This window comes from Leuresthes tenuis, unplaced genomic scaffold (genome assembly GCF_036924035.1).
Source record: "Leuresthes tenuis unplaced genomic scaffold, fLeuTen1.0.hap1 SCAF_14, whole genome shotgun sequence".
Lineage (NCBI taxonomy): Eukaryota > Metazoa > Chordata > Actinopteri > Atheriniformes > Atherinopsidae > Leuresthes > Leuresthes tenuis.
The window spans coordinates 12910568-12932228 of NW_027325368.1; the positions used below are offsets into that span (position 1 = coordinate 12910568).

At 39.1% G+C, this 21661-nt stretch overlaps 3 protein-coding genes across 5 annotated transcripts; 2 read left to right on the forward strand and 1 right to left on the reverse strand.

Annotated features, from left to right (window-relative positions):
- Positions 1–2310: 2310 nt before the first annotated feature.
- LOC140268753 (RING finger protein 11-like) lies at positions 2311–6549 on the forward strand. The gene is made up of 3 exons (XM_072363729.1): positions 2311–2943; positions 3348–3517; positions 4361–6549. The coding sequence occupies exons 1-3, from the start codon at positions 2821–2823 to the stop codon at positions 4530–4532; spliced, it is 465 nt and encodes a 154-aa protein (XP_072219830.1). The 5' UTR covers positions 2311–2820; the 3' UTR covers positions 4533–6549.
- Positions 6550–8511: 1962 nt separating this feature from the next.
- Positions 8512–12387, reverse strand: rpe65a (retinoid isomerohydrolase RPE65 a). Its single transcript, XM_072363813.1, has 14 exons — positions 12321–12387; positions 11941–12023; positions 11629–11779; positions 11240–11347; positions 10959–11100; positions 10710–10857; positions 10253–10334; positions 10019–10151; positions 9777–9916; positions 9548–9677; positions 9329–9443; positions 9164–9258; positions 8966–9077; positions 8512–8851 (listed from the first exon to the last, which is right to left on the reverse strand). Exons 1-14 carry the CDS (start codon positions 12329–12331, stop codon positions 8706–8708), a joined length of 1596 nt encoding a protein of 531 aa, XP_072219914.1. The 5' UTR covers positions 12332–12387; the 3' UTR covers positions 8512–8705.
- Positions 12388–14213: 1826 nt separating this feature from the next.
- On the forward strand, positions 14214–21636 carry LOC140268446 (uncharacterized). 3 transcript variants are annotated; one of them, XM_072363307.1, is made up of 12 exons: positions 14214–14518; positions 15544–15677; positions 18178–18293; positions 19328–19408; positions 19510–19547; positions 19650–19783; positions 19995–20073; positions 20153–20278; positions 20369–20458; positions 20556–20639; positions 20758–20923; positions 21027–21636. In XM_072363307.1, exons 1-12 carry the CDS (start codon positions 14397–14399, stop codon positions 21213–21215), a joined length of 1359 nt encoding a protein of 452 aa, XP_072219408.1. In that variant the 5' UTR covers positions 14214–14396; the 3' UTR covers positions 21216–21636. The 3 variants fall into 3 exon arrangements, with proteins under 3 accessions (XP_072219408.1, XP_072219409.1, XP_072219410.1); XM_072363308.1 differs by having other exon boundaries at positions 21120–21636; XM_072363309.1 differs by lacking the exons at positions 14214–14518; positions 15544–15677 and adding an exon at positions 15710–17924.
- The last annotated feature ends 25 nt before the right edge of the window (positions 21637–21661 follow it).

Consider the following 21661-nt stretch of genomic DNA (forward strand, 5'->3'; position numbering starts at 1 on the left):
GGAAACAACGGTCTGTGCCTCTACTTAATGTCTTAGTGGTAAAACCTCCACACACTATTTAGTGTTTCAGCTAACTACATAAGGTCGGAGTCAGCAGAATTGTTGTGTGGAATCCCTCAAGGTTCTGTTTTGGGTCCTGTATTTTTCTTGTTGTATATGATTCCTTTGGGAAAAATCATCCAGAGATTTTCAGATGTTTCCTACCACATATTTGCTGATGATATCCAGCTTTACTGCTCTTTCAAGCCAATTGAGCTCCAGAGGCTAAAATCCTTAGTAAATTGATTGGTGGTGATAAAACAATGGCTAAGTGATAACACCTTACAGTTAAATGTGGACAAAACAGAAACACTGGTTATTGCCCCCGATGACTCCATTCCAGGGATTAACCAGTACTTGGGTGACTTGGGCCAGTCTGTGAAACCGAGCCTAAGAAACCTGGGTGTTGTGTTTGACAAAGACATGTCATTAGTAACACTTTAAACAGCTCACCAAAAATTTTTTTTTTCATCTGAGGAAAATCTCCAAACTCAGAACAATGGTGTCACAAAATGATTTAGAGCTGATAATCCATGCCTTTGTGTCTTCACATTTAGACTATTGTAATAGTTTGTTTTTATGTCTAAACAAGAAGGAGCTGTCTCGTCTGCAGTTAGTGCAAAACTCTGCATCAAGAATTCTGACCCGCTCTAATAGGAGGATTCACATAACCCTTATTCTTAAAGCCCTTCATTGGCTGCCAGTTTCCTCTAGGATACATTTTAAAATTCTGGTTTTAACCTTCAGAGCATTACATGGTCAGGCTCCACCCTACATCAGGGATCTGATCCAGCCTTACACCCCAGCTCGGGATCTGAGGTCTGTGGATCAGAATTTACTTATGGTGCCACACACTCGCTTCCAGACCAGAGGAGACCAATCCTTCCAAGGTGTTGCTTCCAGGCTTTGGAACGATCTTCCGCTCTCTGCATTTGATGGAGTCTGTTGACTCCTTTAAAAGACAACTTAAGACCTATTTATGTGTTTAGGTTTAGGTTTGTTTGTTTTTTTGCTTAGTTGTCTTGGGGCTGATATGATTGTTACTGAGTTGTCTTGGTCTTCTAATTTAAAATTGTATGTATTTCCTGTTTATTGCTCTGTTGTAATTGTAAAGTGCTTTGTGACCCTGGTCTGTGAAGGGCGCTGTGCAAATAAAGCTTACTTACTTACTTACACTGATTATCCCATATTTGTTTTCGCACCGGCTCACACACTGTCAATAGGCTGTTTCTAATTATCAATATACTCTGAGAGGTTGCCCTTTTGTCCCTCACCCTGACAATCAGTTTTTCAACACCATAAAGTTTCAAATGAGGCAGGCCATCATTCAGAGCAGATTTCAAAATTCAAGAACCTGAAAGACACCAATCGTTAGCCTAATAGCATAATTGCCTAAGTCTAAGACATTCAAATATGACTTAGGCAATTATGATATTAGGCTAATGATATGTAGTTTTATGAAAAAGAAGACACACCTTTCAATTCTAAGGTTCTATTTCTAAGAAAAATATTAATCCGGTTCTTACATTTCTTAAAATCAGTTAAATACAACTTCAGACAAACAACATGAGGCATAACACCATCTCATTATTTAATTCGATTTTATTTGCTTCAAATCAATGCTGTCATCAAATCAAATTGATGACAGCATATTCAGACTAAGCCTGAAGGAATATGGTTCAAACATGGCAGCACAGTTTAGGGTTGTAAAGTTCCATCTGGACAAATCACATACTTCTGGAACGATTTCCTTTGGACAGACAACACCAAAGTGGTGACGTTTAGTCATAATGTACAACACCATGCTTAGTGAGAACAAAAAACAGCATATAAACACAGGCACTAACAACTGGTGAAGCACGGTTGTGGAGGGGCTATGATTTGGGCTTTTTTTTTGTTATGAATGGGGGCACCAGTCATGTGTCTGCATATATCTCAGAAAGTAGGTAGTTGCACCCCTGATTATCCCAAACACACCATAAAATCTACAGCAGAAGGTCTGAAAAAGAAACACAACATAGTAATGAGAGACTGAGGCTGATAATATCATACAGAATATGATTAGTTCAAGTATTTGCAGTTAAAGATTGTTCTGCTAGTCATTGAATTCTGGATGTATTTGGTCTTCCCCACGTTGCTTCTGCATTTTGGCTTAGTTTTTGTTAAATAGATAATGGCACGTAGTTCCATTCCAGTCCATTTGGTGGCAGTAACGTCCCTCCAAGCTGTTATAAAAAAATAAAAAAAATACACAACTACACTCAGCGGGAGGAAGAAGAAGAATAAATAGATAGCAGGGAAGCAAATTGTTTAATGTTACTCACGAAGTTAAAACGCGGAAACATTTTTAATTTTTTCATTCAAACAGGCCAATGTGACTTTTAAAGTTGATGATGAAATATGTGTTGTGACGAAGTCGTGTGTCTTACAGAGGAATGAGCGTCACTTATCAAGGAAGTCGTTTTGCTGGCCAACCTGAAAAAGTAGCTAGCTTGGTTGCTAGCCGATATTAGCAAGAGGAGTTCTTTGTTTTCTTTTGCAGGACGAGATCCGCGTAACCATGAAGCGAAATTAATCTGGACGTTGCTGTTCCCCTTATACCTATGTCCAGGAGTTTATTAATCATGTCGGGGATGCATTTGATGTTGCATAATTGAGCTGCTTATTTATCATTTCTGGGACATTGGAAATACTAAACTAACATTAGCCACTGAGAGCAACTTTAGCAGCACAGGTCTGCTTTTTAACGTCGGCCAGAGAAGGACTGGAGACACGGAAGATATGGGCAACTGTCTCAAATCTCCCACATCAGACGACATCTCGCTGCTCCATGAATCCCAGTCAGACAGGGCGAGTTTTGGTGACGGGACAGACCCAGACCTGGAGCCTCCTCCACCGTACCAGGTGAGGGGCTGCTAACACCCATCTCCCAAATTATTGATCCGAGTAAAAAGTTTGGGGTTCATTACTGACCGCTTTTGTTAAAACCCCAAATGTCGACATGTAATATTTAGTGTTCTAGAAAACATGCTATTGATGACGTGTTTGTTTTTTTTAGAAAACCTCATTTTGTTGTCTGTGGCCTCATCTTATTAAAATTTTATACAGTTTTCCGTTGAATAATCAAAACATTTTTGTTTTTTGTTTTTGTCGCTATCAATAATGACAGGTATGCTATCGAGAATTCCTGCTCTGTTTTTTCTGTTTATCTTCACACTCACACACAGTCAGACCAGTCGGACCACATTGTGTTGACAAAGTCATTTGATATAGGTGGAAAACACTTTTGTTTCCTTGTCTGCAACCAGGAGCAGGCTCACATGCCCATGTACCACCCGACACCCAGTCAGGCCCGTCTGGCCACCCAGTTGACGGAGGAGGAGCAGATCCGCATAGCTCAGCGCATCGGCCTCATCCAGCACCTCCCTCGGGGCGTTTATGATGGAGGGCAGGATGGCTCAGAAAAGAAGATAAGAGAGTGAGGATTTTTTTTATTTTGGTAGATTTACATCTAGTGACGTCACTGGGAGCACTAACTAATTCATGGGTGAATACTTTATAATAAACATCCTCAGCAGTATCTGCTGTTGGACCTTAAAGAGGCGATTTTTACCTCTGACTTACCTTCAGTCTCAGATAGGAACACAAGATGTGGCCTCTGAGCAACATCAGACAGAGCTTTAATAATATCCTTAATTTCTAAACACATGGAGATTAAGCTTGATCTGATTCATTTGGTTGTAGGTTAAGCAGCTTGTTCGTCAATCGATTAGCTCGGTGAAAAAAAATCAAGAACGATTTTGCTGCTTGTTTGTTTATTATTATTTAATTATCACTAATTAAATGTTACAACTGATTACAGTCAGGAGAGCTGTTAATTGCAAATATTTAGGCTCGTTGTTGCATAATTATCATAGCTTTCTTTGGTTGTTCGTAAACAACTGGGTGAGGCTACATTGTTTTTCATTATGGAATAGAATTGACTGACCAACCGCTTACAAAGTCTCACAGTGCTTTTTGTTCATTCGTTTTGCTGGCATCAAATTCAAGTTTTTTTCCTTTTCTTTGATATTTTACATTTCTCCTTTTCAACACTGTGTTCCTTTTTAAATTTTCACTTTATACAAACTGTTTTGAAACGTGGTTTCGACATTTTTGTTCAGTCAGCTGAGTTGGATGGTCGATTGTCGTAATTTTCTGCCTCCAACGTGAGCAGTGCACTGCTGCAACCTGTAAGACCACAAAAAAACAACAGTGAAGCAACATGAATATGTTGCGTATAGAGTGTGTATTTATGCTCTTTTTAATGTTTGTTTTTTAGATGCGTGATCTGTATGCTGGACTTTGTTTATGGGGACCCTATTCGGTTCTTGCCCTGTATGCACATCTACCACATGGACTGTATAGACGACTGGCTGATGAGATCCTTTACCTGCCCCTCTTGCATGGAGCCTGTGGACGCTGCCCTGCTCTCCACCTATGAGACCAACTAATTTTTCATTCAGATTCCAGCAGTGCATATATCAAGCAGCCCCTCCAACACCCAAACATAACAGCTCCCCTCCTGTTCAGTGAGAGGAGCTGGAAATTGTGTGGGTTGTTGTCTTGCACTTTGAAAATGTCAAAATTCACTCACCCAGTGTTGGCCTTCGACTCCCCCCCCCCCCCCCCCCCCCCCCCCCCCCCAGATCAGATTGAAATTAAGCTGGTCTTAAAAAAAATCAGTTACACGAGTTGGTAAGAAAAATGTTCCCCGACAACCCTGCACGTGCTTCTACATGTTCGTAAGGCTGAGGGAGTGTACAGTGTTGCCACAAATGGCGAGCACAATGGATTTGTGTGTATGTGTGAGAGCTGTTAGGTTATTCCACATGAGCCGGTCTCAGTGGCGTTTCTCCACAGCTGACCCCAGTTCACTGTAATTCCAGTTGGTCATGAAAAGGGATTTGAATGGACAATTAGTTTAACCAATTATTTACCCACATGCTGAAAGGTGTTTCTACACATCTGTTGGATTGAGTATTCCTGTGGTCACAGTAAGCAAAGCAATTTAAACATACTGATCTTTCAAATATGCTCCAGCTTAAAACTGGCCCTAATCTTTGTTGATACCAGAACACATGGCTGATATATACAGTTTTGGTGCAAAGGAAACTGAGAGCCGCACTGCTCTACGGTTGGCCAGGATCGCAAAATATATGCACACATGCTCCATAAATCACCCAGTGTAAAAGTATACAGTGTTCTATATCACTGATGTCAGAGAAACCCGTTTGTCTTTGGTCAGTCCTTTGAGTTGAAGGGAAAATGTTTGTTCTGTGAATGTTTCACCAGACAGTGTGTAAATTATCTGACAGCCAGTGTAAAGGGCTCATTTGTGCATGGGCAGGTGGGTCAGTTAGTCAAACATTAGAAACGCTTGCACACACTTTTCATCCAATCCAGAGATTTGCACTTTACTTATAGGACATTATCTAAAACAATATATTAATATATGTACCATATAATCTTGCACTATCAAGACTCCATTCCTTTATCTCCTGAGATGCAAAAGTTATTAGCTGATAGTTATTTTCCAAGCTGTCAGTAGTCTCTTATCACTCTGAGGTAAGCCTGAATATTCCATTTCATGAAATATGTGATTCAGTAGTGTGAAAATATGCTTGGTTTTGTGATTTTGATTTTAGGTTTTTTCCAAGCAAAGGGACAGAGGCTTGCTCAAGGTGAAAGGAGTAGTTCAACGCATTACTTAATCACTTTTTTTTTGTGAGGAGTTTGTAAAAACAGAATGATCCTTTTATGTTTGTGCTTTAGATGGCTGACCTAAAGATCGATAACAGGCAGACAAGCTGGCTATCTTCATAACTCGAAAATCTGCCTGTCAGAGACCTGCAAGACGCTCATAATGTTTTTTGATTTGTTTTTCCTTTTTTTTTTTTTTGGTTCATGCTGCTCAACATGAAATTACACCAAAATGTTCAACTTTGTGTTTTTGAATTGTGGACTGAGCCAGGTGTTATCTCATCCGACTGTCAGTCTTCCTTCAGCAACACCTGGCAAGAAAACAAGCTTTTTAATTGTTCTTTGTCTTTTAAAGAAGAGGTTTGATTCGGTGTACACCACAACGTTTTGTTCTATTTAATTTCTCTCTAGCGGTAGTTGCAATCTTTTCCTTTTCTCTGTTGCGTTGTTTGTTGGTTGTGCTCTTAATTTATGTGTTTTCTCCTAACATAGCTTTGTACATTTGTGTTAAATCCACTGCGTATTCAGTACTTAAACTCAGCGGTTATGACACTGGTTTCGAGTTGTGCAAACCTCTGTCCCAGTTGTTGGAGACTTCTTGTGTGGTGTGAGTTCAAACTGAGATGCGATGGTTTTCACCGAGCTTTCCTATGCTGTGTTTTTCAAGTTGAGTTTCTTTTAAAAGTTAATATTTTTCTTGTAATTCTGTTATTTTTCTTTCCCTTGGAAGGCTAAGCCCTCTTGTAAACAATAAAAAAAAAAGAAAAACTTTGTGGTTTTATTTAGAATACAGTCATTCCCTCTTTCTATGTAGGACAAAAAAAAATCTACTCACGTCAGCCAGTTAAGTGGACTAATTCATGCAAAGAGGCAGATTTGTTGCCCTGTGAATGTCAAAATGGGTGATTACAGAACAGCACAAAGACTAAATATTCCTTTGAGCCTTTCATTAATGCAATCCTAAAAACTGGCAGTGGAGTGGAAAGCGTGACTACATAATCAGGGTTCTCCATTTCTCCGATGCAGCCTGTGAGCCTCTGCTATAGTGGTATTGCTTTATTTCCTCTGCTTGCGTCAGCTGTGGATTAAAAACGTGAATGAGATTGCCTTTTTTAAGGTTTCTTTAAATTGTCTGTCCTTTTTTTTATGATGCATGAGAAATTCGATTGAAAAACAAGATAAATCCTTGTTTTCAGCACTAAAATGTGTACTAAATGTACATTTAAAAAAAAAAAAAAAAAAAACTTTATATCACTGTAATTGGTAAGAAAGCTAAGTAAACTCTTTGGGAATAGGAAAATTGCATTCATTATAATTGGAAAACCAGCATGGTCTTGAATATTCAAAAAATCTTAAAGAGGTAGTGTTCAGTAATATCTGAAAGTAAAATTTCAGATTGATTATTAAAACTCAACTCTGAGAGCCTTTAGTTGCTGCTTGTTTGTGGCTTTTTCTGTCCTTATTGTTCTCTTCAGCTGGTCAACATGCTTAACTGGTCTGAGGTCGGATGTCAGATGACTGCCTCCTAAGAATATTACCTTTCTTTGCCTTAAGGGGGTCTTGGGTTGTTTCTGCTTGTTTTAGGTCATCGTCCTATACCACGGGGAGCCATTTAATCAGTTAAAGGAAAGGAAAAGAAGTGAAAAAAATAAAGCATTTATCTGCAATTGAGAAGAAAGTTTAGCTCTGCAGCCTTACAAGTTCAATCTGCTGCTTCTATGATCAGTCACATTTTCTGTAAACACAAGTAACCCAGTCCCACTGACAGCCATACGTTCCCAAGTCATCACACTGTCCCCATTATGCCTAAAGGATGATGTGGTATGCTTTAGATCACAATCCCTTCCTCTCTTCCTCTATGCTCATCTCTTCTCATTCTTCTGGTACAAGTTCACCAATAAGAGTCTTATTCCAGAACTGGAGCTGTTCGATACTTTCTTATCAGGCCCTTTCTCTTTAGAAATTATCTACGTGTACAAACATAAATGGCACCTCTTTGTTGAAGTAGATATTTTAATTTGGAGACTTTTTTTTGGTATTTCTGTTAGAAATAAACTGAGTTGGCCAAACCTGAGGTTCCTGCCGTCTACCTGATATTATCGTGTGTGAGTTCCCATGAATGACCTTGAAAAGGAAATTCAGAGCTCGTTTACAGCTACAGACTTTTTAATCGCAAAGCAGGCCATACACGTACTAAATGTCTGATTCCTAAACAAACAACTGTTTGTAACATACACTTTTGTTACCTTCTCTTCTCAGATTATGCACCAACACAATTAATCAGCTTTGCATTACTTCAAGCTCTGCATGCTTTCACTTTTTAGATCAGATTCAGACAACTTTGAACAACACACTTAAGACTTGAATGGAGAGGCCACAAGTTCACATGTGACCATAATAATATTTTGTTCGGTTAAAATCTCTGGAATTATCTTAAGAATTCAGGCCAAAGAGTCATTTGGACAAGTTGTATTTACTATATTGTCAGTTGATGCATCATATATCAAGATAAGAATACTTGTTTGTTCTAAAACTAAATATATACAGTAACCTTTTTATGAAAAAGCATAATAAAGATTTGTGTCTCAGAAGGCAGCTGAAATTAATGCATGGTTTAGAAATATAAATACTATCAACAATTCCTTGTCATTTTGTTATACTGTCAAATTGTTAGCAGCAAATAAACACACTATAGAAAAGGACAAAAAGAGGACTTTATAGGTACTGAAATATTTATTTTTGCCACCACAAGCTGTGCATCTGATATCATGTGAACACACCCAAAATATCTGTGCTTGGGAGAGACTGAACTGCAATCATTTTCTCTCTAGAAAACTTCATTTTTCTCTCAATGTAATCCTTTTTGTCTTTTATTTATGATCACTGAAATACTAAGTGGCAGGCGATAACACTGGAACCGTTCATCACTGTTTGTACATCCCGTGAAAGGTGACAGGAATATTGCATTCCACCTCAGCCCGAGCAACCTCTGACAGATCCTTGGCATTCAGGATCAGGAGGTATCCTGGTCTCTGGGAACCGGGAGCCGCTACGATGGTAAGCAGCACTCCTGTGGAAAAAGCAGACGCGAGACTTGCTTAAAAAAAAAAACTTGAATTGCAAATAATTTGACCTGAAACAGCTTACGTCATAGCACCTTGTACTTTAACTGCTGCTGACTTACCATCGTCCTCATCTACTGCATCAGGAGTCTGGACGAACAGGGGCTCTGAGGGGTAGGAGTCAGGCTCTTGCCATACCCAGGTCTCCTTGGTCTTTACGTTCAACTTGCAGATCTACACGTGAGTTTAAAATTTAATCAACCAAGATGTCTGTTTTCCTCAAATCAGAATCAAAATCATCAAGAGTCATTACTCTTTACCCTGTCTGGTATGAAATGGTTAAGACCCAGGGCATAGGCGTATGTGTAATTCTTCCCTGCGTACCTCTCGTAGTTAATCTGAGGAAACTCAAAGGCTACAAGACAATAAAAAATGAGTCAAAGAATGTGCCACCTAGCAAAAACACCAAACAGGTGTACTGTCACCTTGGCGAGGTCCGGAGAACAGCACCTCAGGCTCCAGGAATACCATCCCATCAGAATGCATCACAGCAGTAGCTGTGGTGTATGGCAGGCTCACTAGATTCTTCCCCTGTTCCTCCTGCATCAAGTCCACAATATGGTGATGAGAACAAGGACCACACGTCTTTTTGTCTCTGTAGGTGGCAGTTTGTGTCTCTCTGATGAGGAAGACAGGTGACTTACCTTATGGACATCCAGGGGAATTACATATCTGCGCACCTCTGGCTGTGGCGCCATCATGGCTGCCTTCTTCACCTCGTCCCAGTTGGCTCTCAGGTTGGCCAGCCAGAGGTAGTTGTAAACAAACTCAAAACTACAAGAAAGGAAGAAAGAAATATATTTATGTAGCAAACACATTTGCAGATGACTCGAAGCCAAAGATAAAGCTGCTCAACTGTAACTATTCTTTTACCCTTTCCATGCACACAGGTCGACAACAAGGAATCCTTGGTCTTCATAAGCGTTGATGTGGTGGAACATGCCAATGGGCGCTCCTTTGAACTTGAGGTCGATGTACTCTCCTGGGTCTTTCTTGGCGATGTGGAAGTTGGTCTGTGAAAAGTACATTCAAATAGAAATTTGGCTTCACGAGACTTTGGGTGGAGAGCTGGTGCTAACAGGCAGCATAGATATGAATCTACTGCAACGTCTTACTCCTTGTTTCTCATTGGACTCAAAGCAGTCCATGTAGTTGGAGCCTCGGATGCTCCAGGCGCTCAGGAACTTCAGCAGGTTGATTTTCACTGGAGTCTCCACAAAGATAAAATAGTTTTCTGTCATGCCGAAACTGAGATCGAAAAAAAAAAACAGAGAGTGAGGCTGAAGAAAAGAACTTGGACTTAAAGCAAAAGCATTGATAGCGAAAACAAAAGTAAATAAACCTCTCACCTGTGCACATAAGAGGGCTTGAACCTTTCAGCACTCGGGAACTGCACCACCACCTTCGACTTCTCAATGGGATCAGACTTATCTAAAGAAGAAAGATGGATATATAAAATAAAGAACTGTGGTTGCTTTAAAACTCCTCAAAATACACATCTCTCTTTTGCTTCCATTAAAGTAGCTTTAATGTAGTTAAAATCATCTCAGTCCTTACTATCTGACAGTATCAGCACGGGCTGTATTTCTTCAACTGTTTCAACTTCTTACAGCAGAACATTCAGACTGACTTATTTGCATCTTTAGAATTATACACTTCCAAAACCTGAGTACTTTTTTTTACTTTGGCTTATATGACACTTAAACCTCTGCTTATTTGTGGCATAAAATGAACTGAATTTAACGACAGGCTACTGTTGTCTTACTCTTTGTTTTTGTGTACTGTTTAATACAGTCTGATCCAAACCTTTCTGTGTGGGAGGGGTCCTGACGATGTTGTAGGCCAGGGTTGCACCTTTTCCCATGCAGTTTCCAATGTTATACACAGTGCCATCTCTCTCAATGTGTGGGTGGGCTGTCACTCCGTTAATGTTGACAAAGTTGCACATGTCAACCTGTATAGAAAAATAAAGTCATTCCAAATGGAGAAATTCTATAGTTTAAAGGGTTTAGCTCAGCTTCTCTCTCCTCAAATTCTACTCCTGTATCGATGTACCTTCTTCAGTGTCTCCAAGGTGTCAGTGTTCACTTTAGTCATGAAGTTGGTTTCTGTTACAGCATAGAAATCCTCTCCAATGGGGTAGACATTCACCAAGCAGTTGTCTGTGACCTCAACACCCTTGAAGTACGTGAAAAACCTAAGAATGCGCAGATCAGTGCAACGCAATTCTTATCAGCCAGTGAAAAACACTGCACATACCACAAATCACCAGTTTAGCACTTTTAGTTGGATTCTTACTGACGATCATAAGGGAATGTTTTGTATGTGCAACCAACCTGGAGAAAATGTTTTTGCAGGGATCTGGATATGCAAATGTGCCAAACTCAGTGATCACCACACGCTTCTCTGTAATGGCTCTCACGTACGCATCTGTCCTGACAAATCTGAAAGCAGGAGAGATAGACAAAGAATATCGTACCATGACATCAAAAACTAAAAGTTTCACCCAAGTTCACAGCTCACTATCTGTAAAACCGGCACAATTCTATCCCCAAAGCCTATCAGCCTGACTGAATAAGTCATACCACATTTGGTTTACCAACAATAACACACTGTAACACATCTTCTGCTGAGGCGGTATCTCTGCTGGTTGATCTTTGACTATTGAAAAGCATGCAAAGGGCCTAAGAAAATGAAATAGCTGCAGTTGTCCTTGAAGTCTTACTTTCTGTAGTAGGTGACTTGGCCGTTCTTGAAGTCAAATTTATGCATGAGAGCTTGGCCATCAAAGAGGTGATAGAAGGGTTCATCTCCAACCTCAAAAAGTCCAGGCCCCAAACGGAGAAGACTTCCTTTCAGAAACGGAGGAATCCTTCCTGCAGAGTAAACACGAAAGGTTTTTTATGTATTATATCATAAAAATGTATACATCTAAGTTAAGATTAAGACTGGCAGTGAGTAAATACCCTCAATATAGCAATGGTTTTGAGAATATAAAGAATTGTTAACTATTATCATGTGTAAGATGCAAACAGACCTGTGACTGTAGCTGGAAGAGGCTCTGCCAGCTCCTCACATGTCTCAAAGATCTTCCTGTAGCCGCCAGCTGGGTGTTCAAATCTGTGAGAACACAAACGCACACACTGTAACAGCAGGTTAAATGTACAGTTAAATGTACAGTCTAAATAAAAGGTTAGGTAGTTCACGGTGAAAGAGTTTAGTGTGAGCTCTAAATCTTGGAGCGGCTTAGTCGGCAGCAGCAGACTGATCATTAAAGAAAGTCACAGGATCAAGTTAAAGACATGCTTACACAAGAGCAGAATAACAGATTGTTTTCAAAATACAATAAAAATAAAAGTTTTCACGTAAAATCAACACCAGCCTATGTTTTTATATTCAACTTTCACTTGAACTCACCGGCTGACCATGTTTCCTTCTAGTGGCAACACACAAATCAAACTCTTAAGAAAACCTGTGGTCACTTCTGAACTGGAAGCCTCTGATCTTCCAGTGGATTTTGGGGTATTTATTCATCTGGTCCTCCTCACACCCACCAGGCTGTTCTCTAAATCTTTCTCCTGACCAATCACATCACACCGTGAACAAGAATCCCATTGTGCCAATATCGTCTGATGACTCAATGGCTGCCCCTCTGAAACCGGATTTATTGGGAAGAATATGTATAGCAGAGAACAATGCTTGGTGAAAATGTTGCAACAGTGCATGTGACGTTTTTTTTTTTCAATTGTACCAACTGTTTAGGCTTCTCTGTTAACTATGCTGAATCACACTCAGAGAAGTAATTTTCGGTACTGATGAAAAATGTAACGTTGCAAAACAACATAGTTTTAAAACATGACTGAAAGTGAGTACGTCAGCATTAGTGTGATCAACTCTTAAAGCTGAAAGAAGAAAATGTCACACTTTTAGACCTTTAAAGGTGTGTTTTAAGGAAAGAATCATTGAGACTAAATTTGCCAAATTGCCCTTTTGGTGTTTAATGACAACACCGGTATTTCATTTTTTAGAAGAAGATTGGAATAATAATCTATTCTGAGACAACGGTAACAGTGCACCTTAACTTCTATAATCAGGAGATATAGCACAGTAGCTGTTACATATAATGCTAATTAGATGAAGCATGCCCTGCTATGCTTTGTTCTAAACTCAAAATGCTTGAACTCACTTGTCTCTGTGCCACTATAATCCAGGTGTAAGGATTAGTCTGAAGACAGACTCTGCATTGTTTCTGATGGGAAAAAGCACCATTAGTAGAGTGTTTCACCACAGGCAGTTTTGTGACGTGGTCTACATGTAATAGCCCACATGCACATAAATACAGATATTCTGGACAACAATGTCTCTAAAGTTTGATAAAACAATGCAATGTGCAGTTGCAAGCTTTTGTCAGCCATTCAGTACCCCTTTGTGTAATATGTTATATATATTGTCACACTTTCAATACCATATAAGAACAACAACAAAAAGGCTTAATGTGTAGTCAGCATGATTAGCACTTATTATGCATTGTTACCCCTGTCGTTGCTGCTAATACATTAAATATATTAATTACTTTATATTATATTGTATGGCTTATATGATATATATTATATTATATTATATTGTCTACTTTATAATTACAGTATATTACTCTATACTGTAATATATTACAGTATATTACTCTAAGTAATATACTGAGGCGAAACTGTCATAAATACTGATGGGGCGTTCCTCTTTTTTTCATATAAGTTTGATTTGATATTGATATTGATATTGATATATTGATAATTTGATAAGTAATTACTAAAATCCCATGAATGTTATTGAGTAAAATTAAATGAAAATGTTAAATTGAAATATTTAAAGAAAAAATTAAAAAGACAAGGACGTAACAAGTACTTTAGCAGATGAATTTATACATTTGCCTGTGGAAAGATAATGACACACGAAGCAGAAACAGTGACGGTAAAAGGGACACACGGATGTCCTAAAATGTACACTATGGATGTTTAGACGATTACTCAGGCCTTGTTTGCATCACGCGAGAGGGCGACCTCTAGTGGTTATTAATGGCAGGTCTCTCTCCGTTACAGTCTTCCCCAGTGCCTTATTGGAAATTTACACCGCTCTGGTCTTCCCTGGGCCGGTGTGCAAGTTAAATCTGATAAAATATAGAAGAAAACATAAAGAACTAAAAACAAACAAAAATATATATAAAAAATAAAAAATCTGATCTGTGACATTACCCCCCCCCCCCACACACACACACACACACTCTCTGTTCAAGTCTACGCATGCGCACTACGTTCGTAAATTTCCCAATATGGCGGCGAGGTTCGACAGTCGTCTGTCGTTTTAGTCGATAGCTAACGTTTAGCCAGCTAAATATTTACAAACAGATTTAATTAATTTACAGCAAATAGGCATTACTGTAAGTTTAAATTTGTGTTTAACGAGTTAGGTACTGTACGGTAAAAAAATTTGGCCGTAAAAATGAGTTACACGACGAAGGTGGTCCAAGTGACCAACGTGTCGCCGAGCACAACGTCGGAACAGATGAGAACATTGTTTGGTTTTCTGGGAACTATCGAAGAATTAAAGTTGTTTCCACCAGAGTAAGTTGAACAACTAATAGTCAATTCACTAGGTTAACGTTAAAAGTAGGACAGTGATGGGTATGTATAAATATTGTTTTGTTTAAACAGGGTATACTTGTTTAACGGAAACGTAGGCCCATGCTAACCAAAAACGGTGGCTAACCCTTAGCTGATCTTACGTACCAAGCGGTAGCTTGGTCAACACCAATAGTACTTTTCACCCTACCTTAGACATTTGTTATGTTATACGTAAAGCTAATGATTACTATCTGGTATTTAATAAATATTAAGAGGTTAAAAATGGGACAGTGACTGTTCCCTATTATATTTTCAACAAAAGAGGAAGCGTAAACAGTCAACGTTGGGAAGCTATGTTTTTTTTTCTCCATGTTTTGTTACTATGAGTGCAACTTCATTCATAACAAGTAGCTGTTTTCGTTGCTCATCACAATGTTGGTAATCATAAAATAAGCCGAAGGATAGCTAAAATTCCAGTCACAATTTCAAAGAATTTAAAGTGAAGTCATCTTGGTTTTTTGGGATTGATTTCGTTTAACATATATCAATACATAAATGTTTTAAATTGATGGCAGAGGGGAATAAACACACTGATATAAAATCTGAACATGTTAAATCCTTTGCTTGAAGATTGTGCTTTATGGCATCACTTGAAATGCAAAAGTGTTTATTTATACATATATTTATATAGAAAGAGTTGGGTAGGGAAGTATGTAAGTGGTTAGATATGTAAAAGAAAACTTTAACAGAATTTTTTTTCATCCTGTAAATGTTACATGTAACTGTATTTATTTAGTGTTGATATTTATAGTTGGTTAATTCTTATCTCTAAGTATATTTATTTTCTGTATACTGTCTGTTTTTTGTTGTTGTTTGAGACTGTGCCAATGAGACTTTGAATATTAAAAGGATAAAATACATCAACATTATGTTCAGTGCACATAGTTTTGACAACAGTCATAGATTGGCCATCTCAGTTTGCAGTCTTCTAACTTTCAATGTCACATTTTTGAATTCTTTAACAGTGATTCTCCTATGCCGGTGACTTCGCGGGTGTGCTTTGTGAAGTTCCAGGAGCCAGAGTCTGTGGGAGTGTCTCAGCATCTGACCAACACTGTGTTTGTGGATAGAGCGTTGATTGTGGTCCCTTTTGCTGAAGGTTTGTTTCATCATTATGCCTCTTGAAAGCATCCTTCCTTTTGTTAGAATGGCATGACTTGTGAATTTTGACTGTGCAAACAAGTAAAAGATCCATCTGTTCCTTTTTTTTTAATTTTCTTTACTTGCACAAGTCCACTCACCTTGGTTTGTTTGCAAGCTTTTTAAGATCTTTTTAAGCTGGTTATGCTGTCCTTTAGGTTACCTTAAGAAGTCTATGAAACAGACTTCGTTTATCAGATTTATTTGGTATACTGTGGTAGGATGTTTCATATTTGTATGAGCGTCAAATTCCGTCAATCTTCTTTTTTTTTTTTTCTATTTTACTTCAAGCCTTTGTCAAATAAAAACAGTTTGCGCTGCTCGTAGAAAGAACAGTATACCAAAATCTATTTCACACTCGAGAAGTTGAACATTCCTGCAGTGGACGTCCTTGAAGTTTGAAAGTAAAGTAGAAAAATACTTTACCATATGCACATTTTTTTTCTCCCCCGTATTGGACTACCCACTGTTAAACCTCTCTCTGTTATTTGTGTGTGTATGTGTGTGTGTGTGTGTGATTTTTGTAGTGAAGAAGGCAAAAGCAGCCCCCTCGTTGATGGCTGAAAGTGGTCCTCTACCTGCCAACAGGGAATTGTAGACATTTGCAAAGGCCAGCAAGCATTCAAGCCCCACCCCTCTCTTTGTCCTCTATTCTGTCTCTGCCTGGTCTTTCTCTTTCCCTCTATTTGATTATTTTTTTCTTGCCAAGGAGATTGAGTTTAGGTTATAAAGGTCAGATATGGGGGATGTCCTTGGAAAAAGTGCTTACAATGCAGTGTTTTCAAATACTGGAGTGCTGCTTGGCCATTCATTTTATTGATAAAGGATTGTCCCTTTACAGCTAAATATGACTCTATTCTTCATATTTTAAATGTCAGCAAGTTCCTCGATGCCAGAAGGACTGAAAACGACAGAATATATAATTTATTCATTACACTGAGTTTGAGTCCGAGTCATGGGCACTATCCTCCTGTGAATACTTAAGATATGTGTAAGAATCTACAACTGAAAATAATATCTAACAGATGTTTCTTTTCTTTTTTTTGTCTTAGTAAACCCTGCTAACCCTGCTGTTTTGGGAGACTTTTATCAAAATTAATTCATATTTTAACGATGTGAAGATGAGTAATGAGAGATGAATAGTTTTATTTGATCTTTTCATGAGGCTTTTGACAGTGAAAAATAACATTCCCAGTCTCATTATTTTTTTAAAAGGGTGACTAAGTAACTTTGAAATTGGTTATTTGGCTCTGGGGATAAAATGTTTTGTAGAAATACTTCAAAAATCACAATGTTCAGGAAGCCTACTCTTTGGACTAGCTTAAAAAAAGGTTTTCTGAAAAGTATTCGTTAAACTTGGACTCAATGAGGAGTAACACTTTGGATCTATGGGGTGCGAGAAGTACAGGAGTAGATACCCAGATTTTAAAACTCCGTTCTTGTCATAAACTGTCTAAGATAGCCACCCCGACATGTCACAATGTTGGTACAATATTCTCTTTAACAGTGGTCTTCTTTTGTTGTTGTGTTTTACAGTTCTTTTTCCTGGCTCAGCCAGTCCTGTATACCAGGCCCTGCTGAAAATACCATCCAACAGTTTTGTGTCCTGCAGCAATTTCTCTCTCCAGTGTGCTCTTGTATTTAAATGTTGTCACTGTTGTGTGTCCATACTTAGGTCATGTCATTTTGTGAATAAGTTGCATTGGGAATGAATTAAGAGCGAGATGATTATAACGTGCTTAATTTCCCATATTTTAGAAAGGTGTAGTATATTTAAAGTAAACAGTGTTATTTTTTATTAATCCAATATTTTTTTTTTAATTGGAGTGTGAAAAGAAACTTCAAAACTTCCTCTTTTAAGGTGTGGTTAATTGATTCAGTGTGAGGTAAGGATTTTAAGCTATTGCTGTACAGCAGGCACGCTACCTACTCTGAATTTTGTCACCTTTTAGCATATAACCACTTAATCCTCTGAAATGTGTTTTTGGTAAGTAGACACTGATAGCTTGTTTAGTGTTCTTGCCAAATCCCTAAAATTCTCTTTGTTGTGTGTATCTCGATTTTTCTCTGTGTGCTTTTAGTAGCGAAGCCGCCAGCGTGAGTCGCTTGTTTCAGTAAACATCTAAATGAAAATTGAGGGCACACCCAACTGGAGAAGCACCTGTGCTTGCTAACGTTTGGTTCATGACTTAAAAAACACATTCAGGTGATACATTCTTGGCAGTGTTAATTGGAGTAGTGTGATTTATTCCACCAATATTTATGTCACTGCAATGATTATTTTGAGTTAAGGGAACTCTGATCTGTAAGGTGACACTTTTTCTTTTAACCTAAATTGAAGAAATGCAGTGAGAAGACTTTTTTTTTTCTTTTCCCTGTCTTTTCCAAAAAACGTCTTGTCTGTATTTTTTCTGTGTGTAGACATTCCCTTCTAATGCCTGTTTTGTATTTTCATGTAGGATCTATTCCAGATGAGGCTAAAGCTTTGTCCCTGTTGGCCCCAGCAAATGCTGTTGCAGGAATTCTGCCTGGAGGAGGCCTTCTTCCAACACCGAATCCCATTCCCAATCCAGGCGTAAGATTTAACACTCACTTTTTATTACCAACTCTGACATCACAACATATAACATATCAGCTAGCGTGTGAAATTCCAAGAGTACTAGAAAAAAAGAATCTGCATATCTATGTCACCTATAAAACTTTGATGTCTGATACAAAATGGAATATCGTTTGGCTGTCAGCGTACAGAGGCGGGGAGTGTAGGCCAACGCACATGTTGTTGTCAACTCCATAACATCCCAAAGGGATATTTAGCGTTTTTGCAGTGGGGTTGCGTGAAGTCCTTATGAGTAGTCAGACTATACCTGCAGTAGACGGAGATCAAAGTGCCAGCTGGATTATCAAAGGCTGACGGGCGAAGTGAAGTTGAAAGCTACCCAGAGAGGGGACATTTTTAACAAAATAAAAGAAGTGAAACCTAAATGGTTTTTGTAACAGTGCAGGTAAACCCGATAATGTGCATCTTTTATATTGTGTTACCTCTGCATCAGATAGTTTCATGAAGTGGGTAATGTAACCCGGTCCATCTCGCCAAAGATTGTTGGAACCTGATTGTTATTGAACCTACCACAGACCATGCTGCCACACAGGTCTTCTGTGAAGGGGGAAGTGTTTGATGCATAAGTGATACAATGTAAATATCCAGTGTAGTTCTTGGTTGAACTGCTATGACTTTGTCAAGAAACATTTCTGTTCTCTAAACTAAGAGGACTTTGCAGTCTACTTCAGGTAAGACGCTGATTACTCATAAGCATTACATAGAAGCCCACATGGGAAAGAAAATCCTCTTGAATTCCACCTGGTAGCAGTTTTGGAGTCGAAGATAATTGTGCATAATTTCATCGGCAGTTGGAGTTGTTACAGAAATTACACAATTCTAGATTTCATATTTTAGTCCACATTTCCTTGTAGTTTGAAGGTTTATAGCTGCAGTTATCATTTTTTTGTGTCTCTTTTTAAGGTGAGAAATGTAACTTTCCAGCAACATTGCCCTTTTGATTAGTTTGAATGTTAACGGTTGGCAAAATAAAATGTATCTTGTCGTTCCAGCTTGGAGCGAATCCTTTTGGTGGTCCAAACATGGATGCAATGGCAGCATTTGGATTCCCGGGACCCAATATGAATCCCCAGGTGGGAGCTGTTTATGAGTATTGCTGAATACTTCTGAATCTTAATGGCTGAATGTGCAGTCTAATTGATCTGACAACCCTTTTTCTTCTCTCTTCTCACAGGCTGCTGATCAGCTGTTAAAGATGATGACGGATCCAAAGTAAGTCTGTGCAAAGACACTTTACTGTTATACTGGCTAAATGAATAGTTCTGTGTGTTTTAAAGTAATAACGAGTTAATTAATTGACATTTCTTTGTTTAGACTGAACCCCTTGGCTGCTGGATTAAACCTGAGTGCAAGCCTAAAGGCTGACGCATCTAATAAAGAGATTGAGGAGGCCATGAAGAGAGTCAGAGAGGCCCAGTCACTCATCTCTGCAGCTATTGAACCTGGACGTGAGTGCACAAAAGTTCAGATGACCTCCCAGCTATGATTTTGGTTTTCAAGGCTGAAATAAGTTTTTCTTTACTCGCTGCAGTGTCGTTTAAGCAGCTGTATTAAGGTCACTTCATTTCCCACGTTTTACATCTAGATCTCTCTGCAATTTAGAAAACCAATCGCGAAGCACAAAATACTGTACATTGAAAAGTCTTTGATGTTTTACAGATAAGGACAGCAAAAAGAAGCACTCTCGGTCCCGGTCCAGGTCCAGAAGAAGACGATCCAGATCCCGTTCAAGACACAGGTAATACAGCTGTCAGAACAGCTGAGATGGATGGACTTTTTGTGAACTGACAAGTAACTTCGATGCTTCAAATGTCTAGTCGCAGGCGAACCAGGAGCCGATCAAGGCGCAGATCACGTTCAAGAAGCAGAAGGCGCTCCAAAAGCCCACGCAGGAGACACACCCACTCCAGAGACAGAGGCAGGCGATCTCGAAGCAGATCCAGGTGGGTTCACTGTGCAGAAGCTTTCTGTCGAGCATGCATTAACAGTTGGAGAGCTTGTGAGATATCGTTGCATTTTATTTATTATTTTAGAGAGAGAAAGAAAGAGGATGTGGGGAGAAGAAGATCGAAAACGCCACCCAAAAGCTACAGCACTGCCAGGAGGTCACGTAGTATAAGCCGGTGAGTACAGCTCAGGCCTCCAGGTAGAGATTAAGTTCATCAGATGGAATCAAATGAAATGAACATCTTGGCCTTCTTGTCCTGTTCTGCTTCACAGGAGACGCAGGAGAAGTCGCAGCATCACTCGATCTCCTAAGAAGTCTCCCAAGAGGAAAGTTTCTCCTTCTCCATCTCCTCGAAGGTTGGTGCGATCATACATTTAATCCTGTTAAGTTTCGGTGCACGCTTGTTTATTTCAAGATGAACTTTTAAAAAGTTAAATCTGTATTTTTATGTGGTTTCTTATCTGTCCTGTGCAGGCACAAGAAGGAAAAGAAGAAGGATAAAGAAAGAGAGAGAGACCGCAGGAGTGATAAAGAGCGCATCCGTGAGGAGCGAGAGCGCTCCACCAGCAAGAAGAAGAAAAGTAAAGACAAAGAACGGGAGCGGGAAAGGAAATCAGACGGAGAGAAAGGAGATGTTAAGGTTGGTTTGTTCTGTTTATTCTCAGACAGCAGGGGCATCACTGTTCTGTTAGCCAGACTGTGTGCCTGAAGATGTCACATGACCCATTGGTTTCCTTTTACAGATCACCAGAGATTATGATGAAGAAGAACAAGGATATGATAGCGAGAAGGAGAGGGGCAGAAAGGATTCAGACGACTCTGCTTTGTCTCCTCAGTCTGTGGAGGGTAACGGCACAGCGCGGCTCGTGAAGCAGGCCAAAGTTAACGGTGCCGAGGATCGTCACGAAGAGGACATGGATGTCAGCGACTGAGTGATCCGCCCTGCTTTGTCCCACATTATCCCTCCATTTCGGTTGTAAACATGCTTAAAAAGTTTTTCCCACTGGGGTAAATTTAAAATGTGAAGTGTTTGACATGTATCGGTTTATCGTACAGAAGACAAGTCTGCTCTTTTGAAAATGTACAGTGTAGAGTTGTTTGCCCAATGGCTTTTTTTTTTTTCTTGGTTTCTTTTTATTTAGCTGCTCTTCGTCATCAGATGCAGTTGGTTAAACTGGAAGTAGACTTGCTTTGCTTCAGATTTTGTCACTTCACGTATTGTATCTTTTAATTTTTGTTTAGTGTTGTGGTGTAACACTCAGGCCTCTTTCTCCTCATTCACAAAACATCTTGCTTCTTATCTGGAAGTGTTTTATCAAGGATTTCTTTTATATAATAAAATCTGTTTGAAGAGCTGAGAGTTTCTTAGTTGTGACTT